Source organism: Eschrichtius robustus, chromosome 12, assembly GCF_028021215.1.
Source record: "Eschrichtius robustus isolate mEscRob2 chromosome 12, mEscRob2.pri, whole genome shotgun sequence".
NCBI classification, from domain to species: domain Eukaryota; kingdom Metazoa; phylum Chordata; class Mammalia; order Artiodactyla; family Eschrichtiidae; genus Eschrichtius; species Eschrichtius robustus.
Genome location: NC_090835.1, coordinates 592,652 through 615,539, shown reverse-complemented (window position 1 = coordinate 615,539; position 22,888 = coordinate 592,652). Strand labels below are relative to the sequence as shown.

At 59.4% G+C, this 22,888-nt stretch overlaps 1 protein-coding gene across 1 annotated transcript in view; it reads right to left on the bottom strand.

Annotated features, from left to right (window-relative positions):
• The window catches only part of CHCHD6 (coiled-coil-helix-coiled-coil-helix domain containing 6), a 129,853-nt gene continuing 106,965 nt past the window's right edge, over positions 1 to 22,888 (bottom strand). Inside the window, exons 7-8 of the mRNA XM_068557249.1 lie at positions 1,087 to 1,222; positions 1 to 185 (exon numbers count right to left, since the gene is read on the bottom strand). Coding sequence (XP_068413350.1) covers positions 180 to 185; positions 1,087 to 1,222 — 142 coding nt within the window. The 3' untranslated portion in view covers positions 1 to 179. The remainder of the gene's footprint in view (positions 186 to 1,086; positions 1,223 to 22,888) is intronic.

Here is a 22,888-nt window from a genome sequence, read left to right as displayed (position 1 = left end):
TGAAGACAAGGATGCCTGCTTTATTTGTCTGCGGACAGGGGCACACACGCTACTTCTCCAGCACAGGGGCGTCGGAGGTGCCAGCAGGGGTGCCGGCGCCTGCGGTCTCTGGACTGTGGTCCCACAACGGGTCCCCTCTTCAGGCTCCAAGTCGCTGCCAGGCCCGGAGTGGGCCTGCGTCAACCCTACAAAGGAGGACAGAGTTCAGGTCCACCGGGAGCGTGCGTGTCCCCCAGGCTCTGCTCCATGAGGGCCCATTTCATGGAGAGGGTCCTGCCCCGTGGGTCCTCAGGCCTGGACGGGGCCCCCTCACCTCCGTGCCTGGTGCCCACGCAGCACGTGCCCGTGGCCTGCCGCCGGCCTCCCGCCTGCACCCTGTGCACATGGTCTTGGCCCAGAGACCCAGCTCTCCTTCGCCCCACGAGGTCTCCCCTCTGTTCTCTTCTTCTCAGCTCAGAGTGAAACCGCCTGGAGAGCCCTCACACCCAGGCGCTGGCGCGTGGGACACAGCACCTCGCGGGGCTGGAGCTCGCCCAGCAGCCCTGGGGAGGAGCCTTGCGTCTCTGACCTGCTCCCTCCCTGCTGCCCAGCAGCTCCCAGGGGCAAAGTGCTCTTAGGGACCCTGTAAAGCCGGAGGCTCCTGAGGCGAGACTGGCAGGGCCTGGGACCTTGGGAACCTGGCAGGGAGGGTCAGGAAGGAGGACCACGCCTCAGGGCAGGGCCTCTAGGACAGCCTGCAGTGCCACCCAACATGGGGCTGGGGAGCGCGTGGGACCCGGACCACCATGACCACCTCCACTCACCAAAGGCCGGGCCCCGTCAGGCCAGCGCGGGAGTGGCTGCCCTCTGCCCCCTCAGCTCTCCCCCTTCCACAGGGCAGCCCAGCCCTTTCCACGACCCCTACCCTGCACCTTGGCCTCTCCACCCCCCGCTGCCCAGAGGTCAGGACCGGTGGCCACCCCAGACAGCAGGGCCTGACTTCACCCAGAGCTGCTCCCGGACCTGGCCTAGCGGTGCCCACAGACCCCCCTCCTCGCCCACCCCCGCAGAGCCCAGGGCGGGCGGGAGGCCGCAGCTGACGCCTACCTTGTGCGCTGAGCCGACGCAGTGCTGGTAGGCCTTGACCAGGTCCGCACACAGCAGCACCTCCTGCAGGTGCTCGCGGTAGCAGCGCAGGATCTGGGCCTGCAGCCCCGAGCACACGGGCTCCACCCTGCGGGGCCTGCAGAGAGGAAGAGGCAGTCTGGGGCAGTGCCACGGGCCAGGCATGGGGGCCGCGGCGTCCGGTCACCCCCCAGAGAGGGGCCGAGGTGGCCCTCGGGGGACCCCGCCCGCCCAAGGCCTCCAGGGCGCCTCCCGCCCCGGGTGTGGGCCACCATCGTCTCCCCCAAAGCTGTTTTTCTGATTTCAAAACTAATACGTGCACGATGAGGAAAACTGGATAACCACAAAATGTTTAAAAAAAAAACTAACGTGTTCAGACTCTCACTTAACTAGAGAATATCACTGCAGCGTTTTAGAGGAATTTACTATTTTTTCTTTCTTTGTTTATCAAGGTAGGTTCAGAGCCTAAAACTAGACTCTAAACATATTCATTTGAAGAATGATTTTATGTTCTCTTTTTAAAAATATGAAACAAAGATGGAAAAGGGAAATAAAGCTTATTCTCAAGTCCGTCACGGGGGTCTTCTTCCTGATGCCTCGCCCGCTGCCCCTCCCGCCCTCCCCTCTCTCCGGACCTCACACATGCTCCCCTGTACACGCACCCTCTCACACTCACACACGCATGCACACAGGTGTGCATGCACACACACCTGTGCACACAGCTGTACACTCACTCACACATGTGCACATATATACACGCACATGCACTCACGCCCCCGAGCTCCTGTGTTCACGTGTTCAGGCCCCTGCTCCTCGCAGCTCCGGGCGGGGTTGCCATCTCTCACCGCCCGCCCCGACTCCAGACCAGGCAGCAGAGGACGAGGAGGCAGCTGGCCGGCCCAGGTCCCACACTAGGATGCAGGGGCTCCGGGACACACACTCACAGGGTTTCCATGGTTTCTGGCAGGTCCACCAGGAACCTCGGAGCCGCGGCTAAACCTGGGCCCCGTGTTGCCCTCCCAAGCTCGGGCGCCGGGGAGGCCTCGGCAGTGGAAGGACCCCTGCTCCTGTCACCCGGGGCCTACAGGTCGACAGCTCCCCGGCCCCGGATCTAGTTTCAAAAGTCCAGCCTTGCAGCAGGTGCTGGGCTGGAACGTTGGTTTTAACGCAACTCAACCACCCACATCCATCCCTTAAGACCAGGAACAGAGGGCTCAGCGGCTCTCATTACCCATCTGCGGCTGACACGCCCGGCGCCACCATCCCGGCAGCGATGCCCATGGGACCCCGGGCCCCGCGTGTGGGCTTGGTCCTCAGGCCTGCTGACCACACACTGCAGCCCCCTCCCTTCCCACCGCCGCCCCCCACCCCCAGACAATCCCTGACGAGGGAGTGACCGTGATCAGCTAAGATCCGTGGCTTGGACAGAACAGATGGTTTACAAGCTGAACAGGCAGGAGGCGGGGGGGACGGGGGGGCGGGGGAGCAGCCGCCACGCCTACGCTGAGGTCCACGGCTCCGAAGGTCAAGGCTGTGGTGGGAGAAACGGCCCCCTTTCCCCGCAAGGCCTTGCCCGCCACCCGGGATTCCACCAGGTCCTGAGGGCGCATCCAGGGGACGCAGCGGCCCTACAGCCCCACACGGCCCTGCTCCTGCCCGCACCGTGCAGACGGGCTCGGAGGCTTCCTACTTGAGGAGGACACGTGTCTCTCCTCGGCGCTGACCTTCGCACGGGAGAACAGACGGGCTCCCGGGCTCACCCTCTCCTCCCGGGCCCTGGGGTCCCCTCACTGGCTTCCGTCTGCCGCTGTAGTGGGGTGACCGCCTGGCTGCCCAGTGCTTGCAGGATGCCCCTCCCTCCGTGTTCAAGACCTTTCTGACACGGACACGTCCAATGGTGGGCCTTCTAAATGCCTCCAGACGGGCATCTCCTCTCTGCTGCCCTCCCCTGGAAACAGCTCCCTCTGCATTTCCCTCTGCGCTCCTCCGTCCCCACCTGCCCTTGGCGGGGAGCCCCCGAGGCCCTATCTTTCGGGCTCCGTCCTGGCATCCGCCTGCCGTCCTCCCACACAGGCCTCCTGCTCCCCTGGCCCCACGGCCCCTGGAGCTGCAGCTCCCATCCAGCCCTGCTCCCCATGAACAGCTCCCACCCGTGGCCCCTGAGGGTGCGGCCAGCAGAGCTGTCGGAGCTGCAGGTCTCATGGAAAGAGGCGTCCGCGGGCAGGACGGCCGGCAGCCTGGCCAGTGGTGTGGGGCTCGTCCTGGAGCCGCACCCTCTCCAGACCGATGGCAGAAGCGACTCACCCGCTGGCTGTAAATGGGCAGAGCAGCGGCTTCTTAACTCTGCCCCCCACCTTCTGTCTTCAGGTCCCTGGACCAGGGCCCCTGTGCGTTCTGAGGGCAAACCTCGCAGAGCACCCAGTGGGCTCTCAGTTCAGGAGAAACAGAGGCAGGAGCCAAGCAGAACCCAGCCCCTCACACCAGGGCCACCCGTGGGCCTGCGGACGCCCCTCTGCTCTGGCATTTGTCAGTGACAACACGAGGAGATAGGGTGTCAGGAAAACGTCAATCACAAGAAATTTCACCTGTCTGCCTGCAAACCGGCCGTGAATGGGACGGGGCAGGGAGCAGGCGAGGCTGGGTCACACAGCTGGGGCCGCGGCAACCCCGTCCACTGCATGCAAACAGCTCAGGCTTTATAGGCTGCTTGGACACACAAAGAAGGTACCCAGGGCAGTGACCTCTCCAGGGACGGAGAGAAGCCCTGCCCCCCCAGCTGAGGGACGTGTTAGGATTCCCGTCTGGGAGGCTCTGGGGGATGAATGCTGGCCCCCTCAGAGGTCAGCTCCCCTTGCTTGCCAGACTCTCCTCCTCTGCACGAGGGGCTGAGACGCCAGACAGGAGCCTGCAGAGTGAGGGGGGGCAGGGCGGGTGGGGCCGGCAGAGAGTGGGGCAGGCATTTGGCAGATGAGAGCGACGACAGGAGGCTTTGGGGCTGGGCCCAGGTGTGGGCTGGAAGATGGGCCCCGTCCGACCTGTGCTTCACAGCTCACGGCTCACCCAGGCCCGGATGGTGCTCCGAAGCTGCCCTGGGCGCTCCGGACCACTGCCCGCTGCCCCCTGCCAGCTTCGGGAGACCGGCCATGTCGCTCTCACTGCCAGGCACCCCGCGCTGGGAACCCGGCCCTCCCCACCTGCGTGGGCACAGAGGGCCCTCCTCCCTTTCCTTTGCCCCAAACACCCTAAACTTCTCCCCGCAGGGCCAACCCCAGTCCATCCCCACAACACACACCCCAAACTCCAACGCTTGGACCCCCCCCGGGTCCCTGGAGCCTTCCAGCCTAGCATGTCACCCCCAACCCGCCAATTCCTCACCACATTCACCATCAAGCGCCAAGGAACCCACTTCCCACCTAGTTTCCATCTCGGTGAGTGGCGTCCCTGCCCCTCCGGTCACCCACCTAGTCAGAAGCCGGGAGTCGTTCTGGATGCCTCCCCTCCCCCTCCTTCGTTCTGGATGCCTCCCCCTCCTCCCCCATCATAGATGTCTCCCTCTCACCTTCTAACTATAACGTTCCTGCTTCTCTCCAATCTAACTGAAAACCGCAGATGTATCCACTGCAACTCCCAAACAGCAGGGACGGTCATCCTCTCTCTCCCTGGACCTAACCCACCCCACCTGGGTGGCTCTAGAGGCCACCGCTCCTCCTCCTGCCTCCCCTCCTCCATCCCTCCTCCCCAGAGGCCTTCAGTCCCCGCAGACACTCGCTCCTCTTGGCCCCTGGCTCGGGTCCGCGGAGGCCAAACCCGCCCGTGTCCTGCCTCCTCTGCACCCCCTGCCGGCTGCAGTTCTGCGTGGTTCCCAGAGCAGCTGCCCCCAGGCCACAGTGACCCTTCCAGAAGGGTCTCCTCCCCCTCTGGTGCTCAGGCCCTGGGGCCCAGCTCTCCTGAGCCCTCCGTGCCACTCCCCACACAGTCTGGGGTCTGCTTCCCCGTCCCCCTGCCCCCAAAGGGCCACCAGCACCCTAAGGGCACAGACACCCCTCCTTGGCATCCCAGCCTCACTACCCCTGCCTCCTACCTAGAGGAGGTCCTTCTGCAGGGCCAAGGCACCCCATCAGCCACCTCGTCTCTCCCCCAGCACCTGGGTGGCCTCTCCCAGTGGCCTTTCCCTCTCGTACCTTCGCTATTCCGCTCTCTGCTGAAGACACCTCACCTTTTTAGAGTCTAAGAAGACCACAAACCCAAACCACTTCTGCTCCTGACCCGCCCGCCCCCAGCCCGCTCTCCTCTCCCAGAGGCTCTGCCCGGGGCTCTGCTCCCACTCCCCCAGTCCAGCCTCACAGGCTCCTCCTGCGCAGGGGCCCATCGCAGCCCACCTGACCCTGGAGGCTGGAGGCCCCGTTCTGACTCCGCTCCGCTCGCCCTCTCCCTCCACGCATGCCCCCTGAGCCCCACGTGGGGCCCCCGCTATTCCCACAGTTCTGCGCCAGACTCACGGCCGGTGTGGTCACTGCGGGACGAGCGGCCCAGTGGGCGCCCACAGGAGCCCGACACCCTCCTCCTCCTGCACCTCGTACGCTGGGCACGTTGTCCCCGACACCCCCATAGCCCACCCTCTCCACTGCGAGCACTGATTGTCCTAGAACATAAAGCAGCCCACGGGTTTCCACAACTCCAAGGAGGTTAACAAACCCATTTCTGGGGCGATTACAGCTCGCTGGACCCTGTGCTAAGCAGTCCCTCCTATCCGCATCCATCCCTTCTCTCCGGCCCTGCTCTCCCCCTGCTGAACTCGGGAGGTCCCCCGTCCGAGGCCAGTCTGTCCCCACAAGGGCGCAGGGCCCGGGGAGGCTCGGAGCTGCAGGGGAGCCCATGATGGGCGTGGCCTGGAGGACCACCCTGCCGCGAGGGCACCAGGACGGAGGGGGACACAGCTTCGTGAAACAACCACTGCACATGCTCACCCATCATTCACCCGAGTCACACAGCAAGGCCACCAAGGCCACTGGGGAGGGACCTGCCCTCTGCAGCCCCCAGCATCTCCCCTTCACTCCCGGCTCTGCCATCCTTCCCCCCAAGGGCAGGGGTGGTCCGCATGGGGGTTGGGGGAGCCCAGTGAAAGGGACAGGGCTGAAACCACACCCCTGCAGGGAAGACACGGCCACGGCCCCAGGGAACCGGACCCTCACGCCGCCTGAAGTTCTCGGTCCGCGGCTGGGAACTGCTCTCAGCTCTCCTGTGGCAAAGCTGAGACGCTCAGCTGTGCCGGCCCGGAAGGGGCGTCCGCAGCAAGGTGTGGAGCCAAGGCCCTGGGAACCCGCTGCTCACGTGAAAGCCAGCGGGTAGGGGCGCCTCCCCCAAAACACGCCCTTCCTGGAGCCTCAGCATGTGACCTTGATTGGAGATGGGGTCCTGGCAGGTACAGTTAGTCAGGATGGGGTCACGGTCGGGCAAGGAGGCCCCTGATCCAACGTGGCTGGTGTCCTCCTAAGAGGAGGAGAGACACTGACCACGGACACAGACCAGAGGAGAAGCCACGTGAGGCCAGAGGCAGAGGCTGCGGTGATGCGCCTACAGGCCGAGGATGCCAAGCCTCCCGGCAACACCAGGAGCTGGACAAACGCCCGGGAGCCCTCCAGCTTCAGAGAGAGCGGCTGTGGGCCACAGCAGCCCCGGGAAGCACGCAGCCAGCCCCGCAGGAAAGCACCGAGTGCCGGCTGGGCAGAAGTTAGCGGGAGGCAGACGGCTCACCAGTCACCTCCTGACAGACAGAAACATGCATCTTGCACGACAGAGGCTCCGCGGTAAATGGCTCAGGTGGGAGGCCTCTCGTCCCAGGTTGCACCTCAGGCTGGGCCTGAGGTCCAGGTCATTCTAAGGACCAGCCCCTGCCAGGTCCTAACCCGGCACAGCAGCCCATCCTGCAGGTGGGGACACCAGTGTCAGAGGGGTCAGGTGACCTGCCCAAGGCCACACAGCGAGAGACGGAGCCAGCATAAGAGCCCGGTTATCTGGCTCCACGCTGCGTCCATTTAGCTCCACTCCAAGTCTGGAAAATTCCCCCAAAATTCCAAGGGAGAAAGAACCAAGGGTACAGAGAAGAAGCAAAAGACACATGGGATTCAGGCTCCCAGGGGAGCCAGAAGTTTGCCAACTGGAAGGGCCGACACCGGCCAGCGCGGGGCCGGGCCCCCTCCGAGCTCACACAGGCCCGGCTGCTCACGGGCCCGAGTGCGACGTCAAGCACGTCCCTCTGTGGGCTCTGCTTCACTGACTGACATCTCATCACCTCAGCCTTCTCCCATTACCACCGCTGGTGTGGAACTGGGCCATTAGACATCCTCCTGACACTTCATTTCAGAGACGCGCTGGCGGGGGTGAACGCACGGAGCAGGCTTTCTATCACGACTCGGAGGCGAGGTGCGGGGGCTCCACAGAGCTGCACATCCATCTCTGTCAGGGCCAGCTGAGCCGCGGGACAGGCTCCGCGGCGGCCCGGCCAGGGCCCAGGGGCCGATGAGACCAGCTGCTCGCTGAGGACCCGCTTCGCTGGCCGCTGCCGACCACGTGCCATTAACCCCGGGCGGGTGGGGCCCAGAGACGTGCCGTCTCCAGAGGCCACACGGGACCCCCCCCCGGGGGGGCCGCTATTCTGGGAGCCCAGGCCTAGCAGAGCTCTGGTCCCGAGGAAACGAAGCGCAAAGTGGCCCCCACGGCCAGCGACAGGATTCCTCCCTGGGACTGCCACTGCACGCACACGTGCACAGGTGCACACGTGCACGGAACAGGGAGGCCGCTCCTTGCTTTGGTCCTTTGCGAAAAAGCCGCAGGGGAAGTACATGTCCCCCCCGAGGAGCCTCCCGATTCACCAGATGTGTGGGGTGGACTCAGCCCAAGGAGGCGTGGGTCGCGGGGGTCTTGGGGGTCTGAAGAGGGCCACACCAGGACCACTGGGGCTGCAGAGCCATTCCTCACGGTCCCTCAGTGGCCGGGGGGCTGGAGGCTCCAGGGGAGGGGGCGGCAGCAGCAGCGCCTGAGGACCCCCGGGACCCCGTCTGCCGGCATCCTCTTGTTTCCCCTCCCCGAGGCCTCCCTGTCTCCTGGGCCACGGCACCTGCTGGCTGGTGTTGCCCCCAGTCTGCCTCCCTCACCTCCTTGTGACACACCTGGGGGGCCTCTCCAAGCCCTGCTGTGCCCCCTCCTCTCCGTGCAGGCCCGGCCACTTGCCTGCTGCCCAGGGACGGGCCAGCACCTCCTGCTCTCATGTAAGGTCTCACCGAGGCCCAGACCCCGCAGGGACCCCGGCCCACGTCCCTCTGCTGCAGGGCCCTGGCCCCAGGAAGAGCACGGTGCCACAAACACTGGCTCAGGCCTCCTGCCTGCCGGTCCACAGTGCACGGAGCGGCCGAGGCCACACTGAGGCTTCTCCTGCGGCGGGCGTGACACGGCAGGGGTGACTCCCCAGGCTGCTCCTTGGCTCCCAGCCCCCGGGATGCGCCCGCCCTTCAAGGTGCCGCACAGGGGCACTTCCAGGGGGATGCTGGCTGGTGTCCCGGTGGCAGGCTGCCATCACAGGCACCGTGTGAGCCGAGGTCCTGCGTGCACTCGCTGCCAGCCTCCGTCCTCCCGTCCCCTCTGACTGCAGCCAAGTGTCCCCGATCGACTGTGTCACCTCTGCTCACTCACGAGGGGCTGGCACGGCTCACACCCACAAGGGCGCCCGGCGGCTGGGGCCAAACCTGCGCGGAGCGGCCCCACTGGACCGGGAGTGCCCCGCGGGCAGGGACCAGCTTACTACCTCTGCGTCCAGGGTCCCCGCCGACGCCGAGCTCAGCAGATGACCCAGCCCAGGGAGACCGTGTCCCCCTGACCGTCCAGATGTCCGCCTGGTCCAGCCTGTTGCCTCTGTGGCCTGTGGGTGGCCCTGGGCCTGCTCTCCAGCTGCCTCTGGACGGACTCCACTTCCTGGGGGAGCCTCCCCGTGCCCAGCCCCGGGGGTGGGACCCTCGCAGCAGCCAGGAGCTCAGTGTCGACTGGAAACCAACAAACCAAGGAGCGTCCCTCTGGGCTGGGCCGGACCACACAGCCCTCCACACGCGGCAGAGTTAGGTCGGCGGAGACCATAAGCCTCAGTGCAGGACGGCCAGCATTTCCCAGCCCCCGAATAGGTTTGTGGTGTGGTGTGGTGTGCTCTGGTGACAGGGGACACAGGGACAGAGGCAGGAACTAACCCCCGATGCCGTCGGGTGAGACTCAGGGAGAAATACCCCCTGGTGACGTGACCAGGCACAGCTGCTCCGCCCTGGGCCTTTCCTGCAGTGACTCTGAGGCTGGGGTGTCCCTCGTCCCCTCTGTGATGGGACCGAAGCCGAAGTCTGGAGCCCCTGGGCACCCCCCACCCCTGGTCCTGCCCGGCCCTTGCATCCAGCCCGCACAGGCCTCCTGTCGTCACAGGAACTGCCTTCCCGGGGCCTCCTCCCACCCGGCCCCTGCGTCCGCTGACTCAGACCCTTCCCAAAGCCCTGCCCGCCGCCGGCCCACCAGACCCTAACCCTCCACCCGCCACGCAGCTTTCCCCCCTCAGCCTGCAGAAATGTGTCCTCAGCTGAAACCTGACACATAATCTCAGTGAAGAAACAGATTAGTGCAGAGCTGGCGCGGTGGGGTCTTCGCAGGTCCGTCCCCCGCTCTACGGTTTCCCAGCACATTTGGAAACCGCAGGGGCCTTTTCCTGGCTGACCCGGGGTGTTCTGAGGGGCGTCCCTGGACACTGGGGCTGATTCGCTCTGTGGGCCGCACCCCCCCGTCCACTGTCGCCGACACAAGAGGTGCAAAGGGCCTCAGGGCGTCACCCATCCATGCACCTCACACGTCGCCGAGGGCGGGGAGGGGCCGGAGTCTCCGTGCAGGAAGCACCGGGACGGTCAGCCCCCTCCTCACCCTCATCTACGTTCTGAACCACAGCTGACCCTCAGCATCAGAGTAGCCTGCGGTCCCCGGAGCCCAGCAAGACCCTGACGCCACCTGATCGAGGAGAGGGAGCCAAAGCTGGGAGGCGGAGGGACGCGGCCCCCAGGCGTGCAGCGCTGGGCTTGCTGTGCTTCCCGTCAGCCTGGAGTCACGGAGCACAAAGCACGAGGGTGGGCGCCCTCCTGCCCTCCTGCCGGAGGGGCCACAGGGAGTGCGCGGTGCAGCCCAGGGGAGGAAGCGGCCAGAGCAGCAGTGAGGGCGGTTTACACTGAGCACAAAAGGTCAGTGATGGAGCAAGTGAGGGTGTAGCATGCGGAGGACAAGGGAGCCAGGCCCGTTGAGGAGGGAACTCCAAACACGGAGAAGCTGCAAGAACCCTAGAGCCGGAACCCGGGGAACCCGTGTGAACTTCACGTGCTCAGACACACGTACGCGTGAGTGTGCGTAAACACACACGTAAACATGCATGCCTGTGCGGGAGCACCTGGAAACACTGACACCCCAGCAGCAGCAAGCACGCCCAGCGCTTAGACCTTGGTTTCTAAGCACCACTCTACAGTAAACAGAACAGAGTGGAGACGTGGCTGATTCCAGGGCTGGGGCCGGAACACCTGTGCCAGAGAGTGAAGGCCACTCAGAGCGTGAAGCCGCACATCAAAAGGACAAAAGAGTCTGTCTGAAGGCAGAATCCTGGACCACGTGAACAACAACATAAACGAGGGAATTTATTACAACCCAGCAAGGCACTGTGACTCTTTGACTCTTTCCTAACATAAACAAACAAACGAACACCTAAGTGGGGGAGAAGGGAAACTCTCCCTTTAATCCAATTCATAAATGTAGAGGAAACGACGGAAGTCAACAACTGCCATGGGCCACCCCGACTGTGGTGGCTGGTTCAGGGGACAGTAGTCCCTGGAGGCCGAGGCTGAGGGATCAGGACCTGGACACACCCTGGAGAGCCTCCCGCATAGCCGGGATCAAGCACAAGGGGACACAGCCTGTGCAGAGAGACCAGGCAGACCCACCGTGACCGGGTCACGGTCCACACCCCTAGTGGACGGATGAGACCCACCAGAAAGGGCACGGCACCATCTGGGGGGCCTTCCTGCCAGGAACGCACGGCCTGAGGCTGGCCACAAGGAAACATCGGGCGGACCCAGGCTGGGGTCGCCCTTCAGAAGGAGAGGCCTGTACCCTTTTAGACTGTCAAGGTCACGAGAGACAGAGAAAGACCAAGGAACTGTCCCAACTGGAGACTGATGGTCACAGAGCTGCAGCACAAACTCCTGGGCCAGAAAGGAAAGGGCTGCGGCGGGCAGCGGGGGGCGTGCCTGTGGTCTGCGGCTGAGTCAGCGAGGGTTTCCCGACCGGAAGAGCTGTGTGTGGTCACGGAGGACGGTCCTGAGAGGTACATGCTGGACTACAGTACTTAGTGGCAACAGGTCACCACGTCAGGAAAAGACAGTGTTTTTGTCTAGAGGGAGGTGGTGAGGACGCAGACTCTAGCATGACCAATCGGGCACCTGGCTTAAGGCAAGAGTTCTTATTCTTGTGACCTTTCTATGGGTTTGAAATTATTTCAAAACAAGGCAAAATAAAACACAACACAGATGGCAGTTTGAGAGGACTGAATGTATTCAAAAGGATGTATTTATGCCAAAAAAGAGCCCACCAGGTTTTCCTTTTTTTTTCCAGCTGGGAGTGGGGTAGGGAAAGTTTGACAAAGTGATTCTAAATTCATTTGAAAAAGCAAGCTGGAAAAAGGTCACCAAGGTAGAACTTGCTCTGATGGATATTTAATATTTTAAATTAGTGTAGCTGCATAATATGTTTTATACATATCTAAAACGTGCAGGCTTGGCCCCAGAAAAGAGTCCAGAAACAGACCCAAGGACGTTAGTGAAGGATTGGGTGGACTTTTACATCACTGCTGATGGGACAGAGGGCTCCCCATTTGGGAAAGAACCAAGGTGCATCTGTACTTCACACCCCACACCTAAGAAACCACAGTGGGGTCATCTGGAGCACACCTTAGTGGGGAATAAGTCATAGCGGTGCTCGTCCTAAAAATATGGGTATGGTGGGAAGGAAGGCCTTTGGATTATAACCTAAGTCACAAACAGAAAAATTAACAACAGCAAAAATGCACTGGGTCCCTATCCCCCCATCAACTTCCAAAGGGCAAAAATTAAACTCAAAAAATAGTCACAACAGAAATAAAAGATTAATAACACCGTTACACAAAGACCTTTTAAAAAGAATTAATAAGGAAAAAAGGGCAAAGGCCATAAGTAAGTAGTTCACAAAAGAAGAAATGCAAACAGCTAGTAATTTCTGTAAGGGTTTAACCTCACTGATCCTGGAAGAAATGAGGGAGTTTAAAAAAGAGAGGTTTTGGGCTTCCCTGGTGGCGCAGTGGTTGAGAATCTGCCTGCCGATGCAGGGGACACGGGTTCGAGCCCTGGTCTGGGAAGAACCCACATGCCGCGGAGCAACTAGGCCCGTGCGCCACAACTACTGAGCCCGCGTGTCTGGAGCCTGTGCTCCGCAACAAGAGAGGCCGCAATAGTGAGAGGCCCGCGCACCACGATGAAGAGTGGCCCCCGCTTGCCGCAACTAGAGAAAGCCCTCGCACAGAAACGAAGACCCAACACAGCCATAAATAAATAAATAAATAAATAAATTTTTTTAAAAAAGAGAGGTTTTGTTTGTTTGGTTTTGGTTGTGAGATTGGCAAAGACGTTTTTTAGAAATATTGTTAAAATCCTGTGCTTGGGGAAACGGACACCGTCCAGCATCACTGTTTGGAGTGAAAATTGGTACAGGACCTCCATTGTTCTGGACAGTCAGTAAGTAAAATGTAAACACATAAATATACACATATAAATACACAGTTTGTGTGTGTGTGTGTGTGTGTTCTCTGACCCAACAATTCCCTCTATGAGGATTTAAATAAGTGCACGACAACAGATAAACCTATTTGTTGCAGTTATCATTATATTGGTAAACAAAAATCAGAAAACTCCCCAGGATTCATCAATAAGTGATCGATTACATAAATTCTGACCCTCTAGAAGAACAATGTAGTATTAAAAGTGAACACGTAAATGCACATTTACCGACATGGACACAGGCCCACAGAATGCGGACGAGGGAGGTGACGTGTGTTTCCACGAGCCCACTTATGTCCAACTGTGTGTGTGCTCAGCTCAGAGTGACGTCACCACAACTTAAGCAGGGAGAAATTTGGGCTTTTTTAACTTTTTAATACTTTTCTGCATCGTTTGATTTTTTACAATATTCATGTATCATTTTTCTAATCAGAAGACAAAACTATTTTTCATTTTGAAAAACTGTAAAGATACATAATCATCTGGATATTTTCATCACTGATGACTTCAAGGTGCTACAGTAAAGAGCAAATCAAACAATGTGCAGACACCACATCCATACGTTATAGATCTGGATGGATTCTACAACTGCACTGCAAGTTATTATGTATATCTGTACGCACACACACAATTAGACAGGACGAAGACAGGTGGGTGTGGAATGCAAAGCAAATGGGTACGTGCACAAAGTAGGAGCTAAATCTTTGTTGAATTAGGAGCAAATAAAGAAATGCTTCTCTCTGAAAAGTGTGAAATAGAAATCAGCTTGCTCACAGAGTCAAAGGAATGCATGCCTATTCTGGTGGATCTGCTACAAGACCAACCGTATGGCTCTGGCACCCCACCTGTCCCATCGCTGCTCAAGAATGGGAAGGACATGACCCTTGTCTTCCCTGTGGTCACAAATCACAGGTGTCACGGGCACCCTCTTTCCATTCCCCTGGCGCATGCACCCGCCCCGCCGTGCACACGCGAGCACACACACTGAGAGACAGGCTGGCACAACAGGCTGAAACGAGCATGAATCAGGGCAGAGACACTCGGGCGTAACAACAATCAACCACACAAGGGCAGGACGGCAGCCTGAGCTCAACACACTTCATCCGCTACCTCTAGCGCCATCGTCCTGAAACACGTCCATTCCCATCAGTTCAGAGCTTCCCAAGCCTTCAGAGGAAGCCCAGACCCCGGCGCTCATGCCCTCTCCCCTCGGGTGGACTCGGCGGACGCGGGAGGCTGGCAGGGGCAGCCTGGGCAACGGGCCTCTCCTGACCACTGGCGCCGTCCCCTTGGGAAGCCCGTTCACGGCACGACTCCCCGTGATCCTGTCCACAGAACGAGTGAGGTGACATTGTCCAGGTGCCTGGGCCACAGGCAGCATCGGCTGAGTGCCAGGGCCTCCCTCCCGTCTGCCTCGCCCGCCCACAGGAACCGCGGCCCCCGCTCCGGCTGGGCTCACTGTGCGAAGTGTCGTGTGGGACCCACTCTGCACAGGCCAAGCACACACACGCCGCACGGGAGGCGCCCAGGCCTTCCTGCTGTGGCATCTACGTGGACTCGTGGGCCTCGCGCCGGCAACTTCCTGCCACATCGGCCCCAAGCGAAGCCGGAGCCCAGCTGCCCCACCCGCCCCAGCACTGCTCGGCCCTCTCTGGAATGCATTTCACCTCCCCAACGGTTCCGTTTAATCTGCGTTAGAGATTCGCTATGCTGCACAATCACCCTTCATAATTTTTCTTAATTCCTCAAGATGCATTCTGCTACCTTTGAAGAAATAAACACAGCTTCACTGGTCATTTTTACCATACGGAAAGTGTCATAAATTTTATATCCAAGACAAATGGCAAGCTTTGTATTATAAAAATCCTATTTTTCCTGTTATAGCTTCAACCAGACTTTTGGCCTGTGCTTAAACAGGCATTTGGACTAAGCTGCACATGGTTTAGAGCTGATACACAGAAGCTACAGCAACAAACCCTGAGAGCAGAGAGCCTTTTGTCACCATGGTTCCCACCCTACACTCTCCAGCCAGGCAAGCAGACGTGGCCGCACCTTGTTTCACCGCATGGTGTTGCCCTCCTGCCAGGATTTTAGCCTGGGCCCTGAGGACTAGTTACCATGCAGGTCAGGGTCTGGAGGACTAGACATCATGAGACTGGGTTAGGGCGGAGGGGGCTGCCTGCCCGGGAGTGCTCACACCTGGCTCAAGATCACCTAGTGGTCAGCACGGCACAGGCTGTGCTGGGCCTCAATGCCCGGTCCCTGGAAGGAGGGAGGGAGGCCCTGAAGAGTGGGAGGCATAGAGGAAGGGGCATCACAGGGACACCAGGGCCCCCTCTGCTTCACGCCAGCACTGCCGTCCTGCCACCAGAAACCAAGATCCAGGCGGAAACAGTGCCGACGGCTGCGGCTAGCATCCTGCATCACCCAAGACACGGCAGGGGACATGCAGTCACCTGGGAACCCCAGAGCCACGCTCAAGATACACGCTCTTCCCAAAACGACTCCCAGATCTGAGCAGTCGTGTCCTTAAGACAAGGAACCATGTATCGTAAACACATTTTTCTCATCTAGGACCGAGGTGACCAAATCTTTTACTTTTAAACCATTTTATATTTCTAACCCATATTTAGAAATTCGTACCTGCCTGAGGTAGGAGCTTGTTTACCTGACGAAGGAGACAATGTCAAAGGAAAGAAAGGGGCAGCACGTTCCCGCAGCCCGGCTCTGACAAAAGCAGGCCTGTGACAGTGACGCCCTAGGGGCAGTGCCAGCCCTGCCGGGGCCAAGGACCCCAAGGTGACTGCTATGAGCCAATTCACCGGTCAGGCTGCTTGCAGGACAGGTGGGGAGGGAAATCGTGTGTCAGCTTAAGCGAAACTCCCGGGCAGTGGGACAACTGTCCTCACGAGACGCCTGAAAGGCGGTCCATCCACCGCGTGGAATTCACAGAAGAGTGGGACAGCCAGACTCAGAGCGCCACGACCCCGCCAGGAGTCTCTCGTAGGAGCTGGGGGTCGGTTTGCCGGCAGCGCTGCATGGACGGTCAGTGGGGTCCAGCTGACCAGGTGGCGGCACCGAGCTGGGACGGCGCTGCGGCCAGCGAGGGGCTGCCCACGGGCCCTGTGGTTTCGGGGTGCCTCCACACGGTGGCTCACGGCATCACCTCATTTGTGCGTGTGTTGGGCGGGGGCAGGGGGCAACAGCAGGAGTGACGGTCTGGGGACACTTTAAGGAGTTCCTAGGAATCACGGCCCAGGCAGGGTATGTACCCTCAACTTCCCAGAGACTGGACTGTGGAGAAGCCTCTCGATTCTCTGCGGCCTGACCACACCAGGAACACAGGGCCTGTCCTGGACGACAAAACCAGGGTCCACTCCAGCCTGGACCCACAGCCGTGCAGTGAGTGCAAGGGAAGCCCCAGGGTGGCACGTGGCCAGCCCGTACCACACACGCCGCTTCTCCGGGGGCGGACCCTCAGGACAGAGAGCTCCTGGACGGGGTGGGTGGAGCCCCCGACCCTTCAGACCCTGCAGCCTTTCCTCCAGGGGCCCGGACGCTGTCGGGATGCTAACACGTAACCACGAACCTCTCACGAACGTGCTCGCAGAGGCTGCAGAGATCACCCTTCCGGGAACCCCCGCCCTGGTCCTGCGGCACCTGGCACCCAGAGACGGTGCGGCGTCCCGGGAGGTCAGCAGAGCCCTGCCCTTGTCGCCGCCAAGGGACGGGAGCCCGTGCACGGGGCCCAGATCTGAGGGGCTCTGAGACCTACACAGTAACCGCTCGACTGTCCCGAGCCCTCGGCAGGGCTGCCTCTCGCGAGGACAGGGAGCGCGGTGCTGGCACAGATGACCACGCGGGACCCTAAGCAGAGCTTTCTCTCGGGAAGCGGAACAGGGAGGCAACAGACTTGGAAGAATAAACCCAAGGATGACGCCACTCAGTGGTAACCCCTTCACTGACTGAAAAAGAAGATTCCTCCACTGTAACAGCATCTAATCCCCAGAAGCTGATCTAAAACGAGACACTCCAAGAAAAACGAAAGTGGCACAAAGAACGGAGGCTTTCGGGACGGTGGCTTTATTCCCGAAGCGAGTCATTAACAGAGCTGGGATGCAGGGCAATCTCGTCTTTGTCAAGGGGAGGGATTAACAGACTGTCGTCTCTGAGCCCAGCTTCCTGAGTCATGGGTCTCTGAGCAGTAAGAAGGCACTGGGCGGAGGCCGGCCGCCCCTGGAGGCTGTGGCCACGTCGGGTGGGGTCTGCCGGGGACTTCACACCCCGCAGGACAGGCTCTGAGCCCACCGCCTGTGGTCCTCAGAAGGCTGCCCTGCCCCTCCTGGCTGGGGATCCCCAGACACTCTCCCCGGTCAGGAGCCTCCCTCCTTCCTGCTGGACCCTGGCCTCCTCACCTGGCGCCCTAGCCTGGGGGTCTGCATGGCCCCTTCTCATCTCTAGGTTCTGCTCCGGAGTCAGGGACAGTCCCCAGAGTCTCAGCCACCCTCCGCCCATTGTCCTACTGTATCCTCCTCGCAACGCATTGCATAACTGACTGTTTGTGCGTCGGGGGCCCAGCTCATGTGCAGGGGCCTCGTGTGTCCGCCAAGGTGGAGAGTCCCCGGCTGGCGGTGCCAAAGCGGGTCCCACGTGGGCTCCCCACCTCCACCTCGGCACTGGCGCCATCTCGGCCTCTCCCAGATGCTGCCAGTCATCTTTCTAAAACACGAATCCCCACTTACAAGCTTTCTCACGGCTTGCCGCTGCCTGCAGGACGCATTCCAATTCTCTCACACGCACAGAAGGCCCTTCACGCCTGCGACCAGGCCGCCCTTCCAGCCGCACCCGAGCCTCAGGCCCACCCTTGACACCTGTTTCCCCCCATGCAGGTCCCTGTTTTCTCCGGCACCGCACCCGGGTCTCTGCCCACACGGCCCTGACGGCAGAGCCGAATCAGCCAGGAAGCCCCGCGGCCTCTGCCCAGGAGGGCGTCATTCACGCGCTGGTAAAGCAATGATCACACCGGATATACCGCGCGGGTGCTCCGGTCCGGGGCCCGGGACACAGAGCAGCAAAGACGGCTCCTGCCCGCAGAAGCCTGAGGGCCAGTGGAGCACAGTGTGGGGACAGAAGGGGCGCCCAGCAGGGGTCTCGGCCCCAGGCCCACCCCGGCGAGCCCAGAGGGCGGTGCCGCCTGGGGAGCTGTGTCCGTGCGCCCTGACACGTGGCACCAGCCATGGGAGAGGCCCCAGATCACCGCCACCTAGTCCTGTCTACAGAGAGAAGGGACGACAGAGAGCCCTACGGGGGCGGCGAGTCACATGGCAAACACACCCAGCCGTCTCTGTGGACGTGGCCCAGGCCGGGGCAGGCCACGGGGAGAGTCCCTGATGGGGGAGCCTCCCTGCTCCAGGCCAGTCACGAGCAGACCACAAGGAGACTCTGCCCGGAGAAACCTGGTGGCCGCTGCCCGTGGGCCATGGGAGCCAGTCAGCCTGCCAGCCTGCAGCGACGTCTCTGCCAGACGTCTGTGAGCGGGCACCGTGGCCCAGGAGGAAAGAGTAGGTCTGGGTTCCATCGGACCTGGTTCGGATGCCGCGCTACCCCTGCCGTGGGTCCGGAGCACCCGTGGGGACCACTCAGCCCTCGCAGGAGCCTGAGCAAAAGAGGCACCATCCCCGCCCCGTTTCACAGCCCAGGAAGCGAGCCCGCAAGGTGCTGGACGCGGCTTCGGCCCCTGCCCCGCGCTTCATACCAGGAGACCCTGAACCATACAGGCTCCGGCACAGCTGCCGCACGTGATATCCTGAAAGAAACGGATTACCTGCACTTTGTCTTGTGAATGAATTATTAAATGGGTTTTAATTTGTCAACCTCTCAAAGAGCCAGGTACACCCGTTTAAACCACGTGTTTTGGTAAATTTCTGAATAGAAAATGCTCCTTTTAACAGGTTAGGTAAGGAAAGGAAGTCAGAGACAGAAACAGCCTCTGAATTCAGGCTAATACAGCACCACCTGGATTAGAGGATGTTTGAACCCGTCCTATTCAGGATTCAAGCCCACAAGCACCGTCTCCATAGACAATCACCATCCCATCGTTAGGTCCCTGACAGATGCAGACGGGGAAGCTCACACACCTGAAAACCAGCCCCTCCCTCAGGTGGGCCCACGGCAGGCAGGAGCCCGGCCCAGGTGAGGTGGGCAGCCCAGCAGCTGTGTCCTCACCGACCAGACCTCTCTGGTCACGGTCCCTGCAGCACGGTGACTCAGTCCCAGGAAACAGTTAATAGCCTTCTTCTTTCGGCTCCGCTGTGCTGACCTCTTTGAGGGCCGCCCTCTGTGGGGCCGGGGGCTGTACGAGTTTCCTGCCAGGAGGGAGCCGAGAGCAGCTCTGGATGACTTCCACAGGAAGAGGACAGAGGTTATCATAAAAAATAGATGTGACAATAAATGCAGGATGTTCCCCGGGGTCTTAATCTCTTCCTTCAGGAAACCTGAGCAATTCCGCCTTCCGCGCTGCTGTGAGGTAGAGGGTATGTGTGCACGTGTGTGCGTGTGTACTGGGTGATTTGCTTCTGCCCCAACAATGGAATTCTTCCGAAACCAGAGCCCCAGCCTGTGGATGTTGGCCTCGCCGCCCGTGCTCCTCCTCAGGCCAAGTGCTTGCTGACCCCCGAGGATACGCTGGGCCTGGCAGCCTCAGGGAAGCTCGAGAGGCCAGCGTGACGTTGGGAGGGTCACTGTCCGTCAGCGTCTAACCCAGCCAATGTGACCCACGGTGCTGTTTTCTGCTTGGCAAACTCTAACCCCTTCCTCAAGAGCGAAGCTGGGATGCCCAGCCACAGGGGAGTGGCTGGTGGAAGAACTACGCTCTCCTGAGGAGAAGGGAACCTGGAGGTGAGTGTTCATTCCTGGAGCTGCCTCCCCCCCATCCCCCTGAGTTTTTGCCAATTCTTGGTGTTGGGCAAACAGCTTCTGCTAAAAGGCGGAGAAGCCAGCAGGGCCTCTGGAGCTCTCTTGGGACGGTAGAGACACAGCATGGCTGGGACTCAAGGGATCGGGACTCCAGGGAGAAGGGAGGCACACGCAGGGGTTTTCCTCCTCTAAAGCATTCTTCAGATCCTTGAGCTCAAGAAGCCTCATGGCAGGAAACTCAGAACCTAAGTAAAAAGCCACTGAAGGGCAGAGTAGAATTCTCAGAAGTTTCACAGAGTTGAGGAAGCAAACATAGGGCTTCAGAGCTCGCCAAGAATGAGGCGCCCTGGACAGCCAGACCCTAGGGACAGGGGTCAGTCAAGAAGCCTGAGCTCCACCAAGACTGCAGGCAGGACCCAGCCAGCTCAGCCCTTCAGGGTTTACGTGATCTGCCTTCACACTGGCCCATCAAGGAAGGGGGCGAGCACCTCTGGGGAAGCCTCTGTACCTTCTCTATAACGCCTGGCACTCAATCAAGAATTACCAGGCACACGGAGAAACAAGACCACGAGGGAAAAACAGGCAACAGAAACAGACCTGCAGATGACTTCAAAATAACTACAATTAATATGTTCAAGAATTCAGGTGGCAAAAACCAGAACCCCATCAGACACTGGGGGAGAAAATGCAAACAGAATTTCTAGAATTGAAAAAATGCAGTAATTGAAATTCAGAATTCAATAAATAGGTTTAAAGCAGATGACACATTAGAGAGAGGATTAGTGAAGTGAAAAGTCAATAGAGAAGACTCAGGTTACAGCATGGAGATGAAGAAACAGTGAGGAAAACCAGAAAAAAGAGCATGGAGACACGGGAGACACAGTCATTCCAGAGAGGAAGAAAGATAAGACAGGCAGAGTTTTATCTGAAAAAGGAATGACCGAAAATTTTCTAAAACTAATGAAAGGACATCGAACCCCAAGGCATGAACCCCAAGCAGGAAAAAAGAAAGAAAATTTAAACTTGGGCACACCAGAGTCAAAATGCTAAAGAACCAAAGACAAAGTCTGAAAATCAGACAGAGAAAAAAGGAACTAGTACAAAGGAGGAACAATAACATCCACACCGACTTCTCCAGGGAAAAATAGGTATCATGGAGTAGAAAGAGTCCCTGATAAAGCCAACGGCAAGGACTGCTATCTGCTTCCAATTAAGGGTAAAGTAAGGATGTTTCCAGACAATTCAGAACAGAGAGACTCTGTAATCAGCAAACTACACTAAAGAAGTAGTTCAGTGAGAAGGAAGTGATCCCAGGAAGAACCCATAAATCCACACAGGGTAACGATGCAGAGAATCTGGGCACGGCTGAGCGATGTCACCGCGGAGCCACTACTTTACATGCACACAGAAGGTCTGCTGGAGCCAACCTCTCGCTGGGCCGTGAAGACTCTCAGAGTGTCTCGAGGACTTACAGCATGTTCTCTAATCACAGAATTAAACCAGAAGTCAACGCTCTAGAAGGGAACTAGAAAATTACCAGTGTCTGGAAAGTAGGCAATATATTTTGAAACAACCTATGAGTCAAAGAAATCAGAAAAATTCTGAACAGAATTATATACCAAAACTTGTAGGGTGCAGCTAAAGCTGGAGAGCAAGTGCCACTTCAAATGCATATATTAGGAAAAGAGAGCGGGCTGGAACTGGCTACGGGCTCTGGCTTCTGCCCAGTCTCCTCATCCACTCCTCCAGCAGTGCCTTGAACATGCTAATCGCTTCCTGCCTGGGGCCTCCGCACCTGCTGGCCTTCTTTTGGGAAGCCCTCTCTCCCTCCTTGCTCGCTCTGGCCCACGTCTCGGGTCCTGAGGAGTCAGTTTAAGTGCAGGACACCCCCACCCCATGCCCGCCCGGGTCTGGGGTCTGGGTCGGGGCCTCAGACTGGGCTTCTTCACTCACTGTCTTTCACGGCTCATCACTGTAATCAGCCATTGTTTGGGCAAATGCTTTTTGTACAGTTAGTTTTTAAATGTTGTTTGTCATCCCCTAAATGCTGTAAGTGCCTGGCTGGCAGGAACGGAAGCTGTCTTCTTTGTGGTCCTGTCACCAGTGCCAAGCAAGGTGCCTGGCGGATGGAGGTGCTCTGTGCTCCATGTCCGTGTGTGAAAGACGCACAGGCATCTGGTTAACCACCTAAGTGACCACTCCATGGACTCAGAGTTGCTAAAAGACGCCCACTGTCTTAGAAGAAAACGCTCCGATGTGACCGGTCAGCAGCTGCATATACTTCTGTGGTATTTACCATACAGTCGACACACATTTGCAAATGCAAGAACTCTCCAACCAAGGACTCGGTCCCCACCCCAGGTTTTAAGTAAAACAATCTCTAACTCTGCCTCCTGTTGGCTCTGTTTGGGAAATTGCAACAGTTTTTTTAGTAAACTCAATTTACATGTTAAATCTGTTCCACACTATGCCATGCTAGGTGTGGTGAAGGGACGACTAAATAAACGACCACCATCGCTAACCACTGTCACGCAGGCACAGCAGCAGCCGCTGACGGCCCAGGTCCACTGTCCACGGGGGTCTCACCTGCAGACAGGAAACCCAGCAGGAGGCGGGGCCGAGGTCTGAGTCCAGGTCTGCTGGGCTCTCACCTCCGTCCCGCCGCCCACCTTACGTCCACAGGGGCCTCCACGGGACAGCAAAGCCGCCAAGACAGACAGTGAGGCCCAGAGGCCCCGAAGCTGTCCGAGCTGAGCTTGGCCCCCACTGCACGGCCAGGCCTGACTGTGCAGGCGAGGGAGCCATCCGACCTCTCTGGTCCCAGTTCCCGGTCTGCGAGATGGAACCACCGACAGCAGACGAGGGGCACTGACCCTTCAGCCACACGCTCTACAGGGAGCATTGTCCAGGATGCCCTGAACATACAGAGTCCCCCCTGCACCACACACGCCAACCCCCTTTGCCTTCAGAGGGCACGAGAATGAAAAAGGAGGTGACAGTCA